This window comes from Epinephelus moara, chromosome 21, assembly GCF_006386435.1.
Source record: "Epinephelus moara isolate mb chromosome 21, YSFRI_EMoa_1.0, whole genome shotgun sequence".
NCBI classification, from domain to species: Eukaryota; Metazoa; Chordata; class Actinopteri; order Perciformes; family Serranidae; genus Epinephelus; species Epinephelus moara.
The window spans coordinates 12,162,000-12,169,257 of record NC_065526.1 but is presented as its reverse complement, the minus strand read 5'-3'; the positions used below and the strand labels follow the sequence as shown (position 1 = coordinate 12,169,257).

Genomic DNA, 7,258 nt, shown 5'->3' with positions numbered 1-7,258 from the left:
TTGTTTGTTTTACAACTTTATTGTGACTGTATGAAAAATCAGTAAATAAAATAATAAACACTTGTTTTGTGAAACACATTTGGCCAGTTTCAAAGAGGTAAGATGTTCCCATGCCTTTTTTGTTTGTTTTTTTACATTGCTCAATTTGTTTCTTCGGCAGGGGCTCAATAAATAAGTATGTGTGTGCCTTTTTTTTTTTTTTTTTTCCACTTGAATAAAAATGTGTCCACTGTTGAGCTGTGAGGATCTTCACCTTGTCAAGATGCACCAAATACACTGGATCAAGCTCTAATAAAAACAGAATCTAATAAGAACAAAAACGAGTCCTTAAAGACTTATTCAATGCAAAAATGTGAAAAATCTTTTTTTGTTCAGTAGTTTACCCAAATTCACATTCTCATCATCAGAATTTGTGCAAAATAAAAAAAACAAAGGTGCAAATAAATAAAAATCAGATGCATACACTCAGTTTCCTTTCACAAGGTTTTAGTTTGATCCACCAGCTGTACAGTGGTTCAAAAATGAATTTTCTATCTACTACACATCTATGGACTCTGCACCACCACAGGCTATGTTTTAAAAAAAAAGAGCATTCTGTCTTTTAAATATAAAATGTGTCCCAGCCTCGTGGCAAAGACATGTCTCCGTCAAAAATCAGTCCACTCTGGCTCAAACTCTGCTCCAGCTCTGTCACAATCCCACTTTTATTATTATTATTCACAACCTTTCTGGATCCTCCTTCAACACTGCGCAGTCCCACCTCCTCAAACACTCAAATATCTGGCAACAATAGCAGCAGGAGCTGGACCCGGTGTCCGTTCAGCACAGGGGGAGGAATGATGACTTAAAGTCTGCAACAGATTCAGAGTTCAGCTCGACTCATACCGTCCCCTAGAAGTGAGACGAACTACTGTCCTGGTCTCAGCTGTAGGTAGGAGCCGTTGGGTCTCATTTGACGTACGTTGTGAGGTTTTCAGATGTGAGGTGAAGGTTACTGTGAAAATCTATGAGTTGCTGGCAGCATTCTCATTGCTAGGTGAGCTGGGGGAGGAGGAGGATGAGGAGGAGGGAGAGAAGTTCATTCCTGATAACCCCGGTGGGTCTGTGGCTGTGTTCTGTCCGCTGAGACTCTTCCTGCACACAGGACACGTATCGTGCTGTGGAAAACAAGATTGAACAAGACTTATGTTAACAGTTTTCTCTATTTTGAATACATTACAGCAGGGGAGGGCAACCTTTACTATTAAAAGAGCCGTTTTTTTACCAAAAAAAGAAAAATAAATCTGTGTGATTTCTCACTGGATCCCATCACTATCACTAGCTTGGTGTAGCTTATATCAGTCAAATACTATGATCAACATCTGATATTAATCCTGCAGATCTGTTTGGGACATTCTTGACAGATATACATACCTGTTCCAGCCATGGTACTATACAGTCATTGTGAAACAAATGATTGCACGGCAGTTGTCTAACATTCTCCTCGACGCTGTAGTCTTCTTTGCACACAGGACACTCTAAACCAGCACCTGCACAAACAGAGAGCAACATAGTGTCTGCCTGACTGCGTGTGAGAGACCCTTGGTTACATGTACCAGCTGCATGGAAGACTGGGAACATACCGATTCTGTTTATTTGAGTTTAGGTTGTGTTGTGATGTGTAAGATAAATATTCAGGCACTTCACTTCACCACCACTAACAAGAAGTGCGTATATATGGAGGGATCTTCCTGCACATGTGTGATGATATAAAAGTAAAAGGAAAATGTATAAGACAGAATTTTCAGAGGGTGATTATTGTCAGCTGTCTTTTCATTCTAGAAAAATACTTTTATAAACTGACTTACAGATCAGTGCAAAGAGGTATTTTTTATGTGGCATGCTAAAACGCTGTAGTGACATCTTTGTCTGAATGAAAGCAGTACAAACATTACTCAAAAGGAGAACTCTTTTGTTGAGACAGATAATTCAAAAAGCTGCTTCTGGTGCAGAACAGGTGTGAGCTAATGAGTTAGTAACTGTGAGTGAGAGTCTAATACAGAGACATGGACTTACCCACATGTTCCTCTGTAATGGTAATGGTGGGTAAACTCTTTATTCTTTCTCTGTCTGCAGGAGGGGGACCCGTGTTTTCAAACTGGTTCAATAACTGCAAGTGAAAAAGAAGAACAGAATAGATCAGAATAAATCATTATAAGCAAGGCTGTTCTGTAAATGACAACTTTTAGATATTTACTTCCATTAGGAATGACCCCGAAGAGTCAACTATTTGATCTGTGGTAAATGGACCTGCACTTGTATAGCGCCTTTCTAGTCATCCAACCACTCAAAGCGCTTTTTACACTACGAGTCACATTCACCCATTCACATAAACATTTATACACTTGTGGCCGAATCTACCATACAGGGTGCCACCTGCTACTCGGTTTTTAACACATCTAACACACCAATGGAACAGCCATCGGGAGAAATTTGGGGTTCAGTATCTTGCTCAAGGATACTTTGGCATGAGGACAGTGAACGACCCACTCTGCCTCTGATTCACAGCTGCCAACCACCTGATTCAAATGCCAACCGTACAGTTGAATTGTCGCAATTACGAGAAAATGTGGTCATGAAAATATGGCTCGTTCCATTGCTTTGTGGAGGAGCTGAATGTCTGGTTTCACATAGAATTGCTTGGTTTGTTCAAAATGAATTATAGCCTGTTTCGGCATAAATTCATTAAGCTCATAGAGCGCTAAATATCTTTTTAACTTATGAACAGTTCTCTGTCAAAATCAGATTAATTAATTCGGTGTTTCAGCTCGTTTGTCTGGTGTAGAAAAAATCCAAACTAATGTTGCAAATGAGAGTATGAATCAATGACCAAAAGAAAAAAACACACAATTTGACTATCAGTCGACGATAGGCAACACTTGATGAATCAGATTTGAGTATGTAAATTCTTAGTCGGGGACATTTTTACTATCTATGTGCCTGATTTAAAGAACAAATCCTTGACAGAATTTGATTTACCAGCTTCATTCTGGCACAAAAGTGATATTTGTTTATTGCCTGCAAAGTGCCATCCATATATACTCCATTCTAAAAAAAAAAGGGCCTTTTTTAAAATGTAGAAATCACATTTAAGACTTTGGATCCTGGTAACATTATATTGCTATAAAATAAATCCACTCATTCATTAATTTCTGTAACCGCTTATCCTCTTGAGGGTCGCGGGGGGCTGGAGCCTATCCCAGCTGACAGTGGGCGAGAGGCAGGGTACACCCTGGACAGGTCACCAGACTATCACAGGGCTGACACATAGAGACAGACAACCATTCACACTCACATTCACACCTACGGACAATTTAGAGTCACCAATTAACCTATCCCCAACCTTATAAAATAAATTATACAAACAAATATGCTATAAGTTATTTCTTATGATGTTAAAAATAGGTTAAAAAAAAAGACTGTTGGGACCCTGTAGCCACCTACTTTATATGCAGTTTTATCTCCACTGTCATGTCACAAATAACACTTGTAATACCTGTGTAATGATAGCGTCAAGACCATTGGCACCCCAGGCATAGTCCATTGGATTGGAATGTAGCATACCCCTGCAAGGCAAGAAGGAAGTCAACAACAACAAAAGAAAAACATAGTGATATGAAGCAAGTAAACAAACATGCATCACAGTTTCTTATACTTACCATGGTCCCATCCCGATATTTGGCATGGCTGTAGGTGCTATGATTCCATTTACTAGCTGCTGGATAATTCTGTATCATTAAAAAACAACAACACTTAAATCAAATTAAGAAATCAAACTTGTCTTCTTAGCTAAATTGCACAGATTGTAAATGTTTTATGGACAAAAAAATATGGCAATAATACAGATGGTAACACTAGATATCTGCTGTCTGGTATTTATAAGAATACCAGCTCTTTATTAAAATGGTAATATTGGATATTTTACGTTTCACACTTTTTTAATGAGGTAATATTCTTTTTCTACGAGGCATAACAGAATATTTCATGTTTTTTTCCCCCCACTGGATCTGTTACTTCTACGTATGTTTACATGTATGTAAACACATCATGTAACTGTGTTACAAAACTGAAAATAATATTGTTTAAGTGTTTTCTACTGTAACATGTGAAGCATGTATTATCCATATATATATATATTTTTTTACCCATATCCCCATATCCTCTTCTGTCCCACAACAACCTCCATCACACTCTACTGCTGAAAATGTCTCACCCCTCTAATGTGGGCACTCCGTCATGGCGCATACTGTGTCGTCGAGGAACATGTCGACCCCGTGGCTGCCGCGCGCTGTACCGTTGCCGTGATGCCATTTCCCTTTCTCTCCTGTTTTCTGTCTCCCGGTTGTCCTCTGTGGATAGCCGCGTTCGGAGGTCGAAGTTCTCATCAAAAATCCCAAGGGCAAACGGACTGTACCCGGAGGGAAATGTGAACAAGTGTTGGTGATCCATGTTCTGGTAGAAAAGACAGAGGCAATGTCAAATCATGGTGCAGTGTGCACAATGTATCCTGGACTACCTGATTTAACAAGTCACACTGACCTCAAAGGCTGGGCGGTTCTGATCACTGGTGGAGGATGTGGAGGCGGACCCATTTTCAGCACTGCACCAACACAATTGCAAAGACAGTGAAAAGCTAAGACTCAGAAATCCACTTAAACATCTCATTAATCACATACATGAAACCCAAAATAATCGTCCGTACCTTCTTTCCTCGGGAAGTTCCTCAATGAAACCAGATTCACAGCGTGGACAGGTGTAATCCTACAGTGAAAATATATGTGAATATCTAGTATGTAAACACCATAACTAACATAAACACAGCTGTCTTTTTATTAGGTACACCTTGCTGAGAATAATGCGCTCTAATTCAAGAGCTGGGAAAAAAATGCTACCCTCATGAGGGTTATAAAGGTTAGTTTAGAGTATCTGAGAAGTGTTAATTCAACGTAATAGGCATTTTGAAAGCTGTGTGCTGCTGTTGAACTGTACTGTGTTACACTGAGACATGTTTGTAACATAGTCTACTGTAACTGATATAAATGGGGTAGAAAATATAGCAGAAATAAGGGCTGCAACATATGAAAAAAAACTCACAGAGATCGCAATATTGGTTGTGATTTTAGTGAGAATCGTTATTTTTTTTGTAGTTCATTTTCACTGGAAAAAAAAAAATCTAAAATGATGATGATGTGATTTTTGTTGGGGTGTGTACTACACAAACATGTTTCCTTACATCTGGAATATAATTAGTAGGCCAAGGCATCTCTGTGGCACAACAAAGCTTAATTTTATAAAGGTATGTTGTGACACAGTTTATCCTTAATCTAAAAATTAAAGCGATTTGGATACTGCATTTGGCAATATTGCGATTCCGATAATATTTCAATATACTGTGCGGCCCTAGTAGAAATGCCTCTCAGTATAATGCAATACAATTCAACAGCACTACAAATTGTTGCCAGTCACCATAAATTAGGGCTGGGCATTAGCCTATATCATTATTATGGCGTTATTGTGATATCACACTAGATTTTGTTGGTGAAGATTCTCAGCCATCCAGGTCATAGTAATCAAAATGCTATATCATAGGCAACTGGACTTGCTTGCATTTCTTGGAAGCGTTTCACCTCTCATCCAAAAAGCTTCTTCAGCTCTGATGTCAAAGGGCATTCCTCCCAAATTGATGGCAAAGGGTCGATGAAGATTCTCAGTCAACCAGGTCATGGTAAACATAAATGCTATATCACAGACAACTGGACTTGCTTGTGTTTCTTGAAGATTTTTCCCCTCTTGAGAGGCGAAGAGAGGCAAAATGTCTTCAAGAAAGCAAGTCCAGCTGTATATGATATAGCACTCATGACACTAGATATTGTCTTAGATTTTGTGTAATATCGTAGGTATTGTCTTTTCCTGGTTTAAAAGGCTTTGCTACAGTACAGTGATGTAATATTCTGAAGTTACCAGACTGTTCTAGCTGGGGGGGTTTTATTTGCTTTTACCCATAGTCATTACATCCACATTACTGATGCTTATTTACCAAAAATCTGGCATCAATGTATTTAGTCAAAAATATAATGATATTGGATTTCTCTTTTTTCAAATCACCCAGCCCTACCATAATTCCTTAAACCAGTTAAGCTGAATATTACCTTCAATCAAGTTAGGTTTATACTTTCGGCTAGGTGCACACCTACCTTATAAACAGGCAATTTAGTATATGATTGCTAATAATGGAAAATACGTAAATAATAGCACACTATGCCAGTGTTGATGTAGACCATGAGTGTAATCATAACCATCCATTCAAGATGTCTTACAGACAATACATTAAGTTAACTTGTGGTTTAACAGGTGTTACATCTGTGATTAATTAGTAAACACAATCACCCGACAGTACGCTGTCACACAGGTAAGCAGCTCAATGAAGTAACTGTTACTGTAACATTCAAGAAGCTTCCCATGAATGGTGACAACAGACTGCTGTGGCAGGCAGGTGGGCTGTTGAACAGCAGTGTTGACTGACTTTAGATAGAAGTGATACTGTCAAAGTTTTACTTCTCTTTATGGTACAACCACATTAGGCTACCATCAAGCCTTAAGGGGGAAAACATGAATTTAGACCTATCAGATTAGCTGACTGAGAGTCATCAAATCAAAATCAAAACATGCGATACGCCCCCTGACAGGTTCGAAACGGATTTAAAAAGTGAACCTTTCTTCTGTTTGCTCGCCTGCTGACGTTTAACGCCACCACTATGAGACCTGTCAGTGGTCAAAATGGGCGATATCTGACTGCTATGTATTATCCGCGATATGACTGAGCTGAAATTATATGTTTAAAACACAACAGCATAACGTGAGTGAACCCGCCAACTTAATTACTACCACTTGACTGTCACTCCGGACCGTTGTTGCCTATGGGGCTAGCTAACTAGCGTAGCTAAACAGCAGCAATGGGTCGACGTGACTGGGTGTGCGCCACACACACACACATAAAACCACACAAGCCAAAACATCATTTCTCATTCTTCAAATATGCGAATATGTCTCCAGTGTTCTTACCGGTAAACGAGGACTAATCTCTGCTGAACACCGGTGACAAAAAAACCGGCAGGGCCGTGGGGGAGCTTCAGCCATTTCTAAGCAAAAGACCAGTTCGTACGATACGGACGGGTAGCAACAAGGGACAACAGAGCCTGACTTTTGCAACGGGAAAGAC

The 7,258-nt window shown here is 39.3% G+C and overlaps 1 protein-coding gene across 1 annotated transcript; it reads right to left on the bottom strand.

The window, feature by feature from the left end:
• Window positions 1-7,258, bottom strand: LOC126383183 (E3 ubiquitin-protein ligase RNF126-like). The gene is made up of 9 exons (XM_050033650.1): window positions 7,102-7,258; window positions 4,742-4,800; window positions 4,579-4,639; window positions 4,253-4,491; window positions 3,699-3,767; window positions 3,536-3,605; window positions 2,056-2,149; window positions 1,414-1,529; window positions 1-1,157 (listed from the first exon to the last, which is right to left on the bottom strand). The coding sequence occupies exons 1-9, from the start codon at window positions 7,174-7,176 to the stop codon at window positions 1,005-1,007; spliced, it is 936 nt and encodes a 311-aa protein (XP_049889607.1). The 5' UTR covers window positions 7,177-7,258; the 3' UTR covers window positions 1-1,004.

Bases quoted from the DNA above. Each gene is read 5' to 3' on its own strand.
- LOC126383183 (XM_050033650.1), bottom strand. From the start codon at position 7,176: ATGGCTGAAGCTCCCCCACGGCCCTGCCGGTTTTTTTGTCACCGGTGT. The intron at 4,801-7,101 runs GTAAGAACACTG...TTTTCACTGTAG, and splicing joins AGATTAGTCCTCGTTTACCG to GATTACACCTGTCCACGCTG. The intron at 2,150-3,535 runs GTATTACAAGTG...TTTCACTTGCAG, and splicing joins TTGACGCTATCATTACACAG to TTATTGAACCAGTTTGAAAA.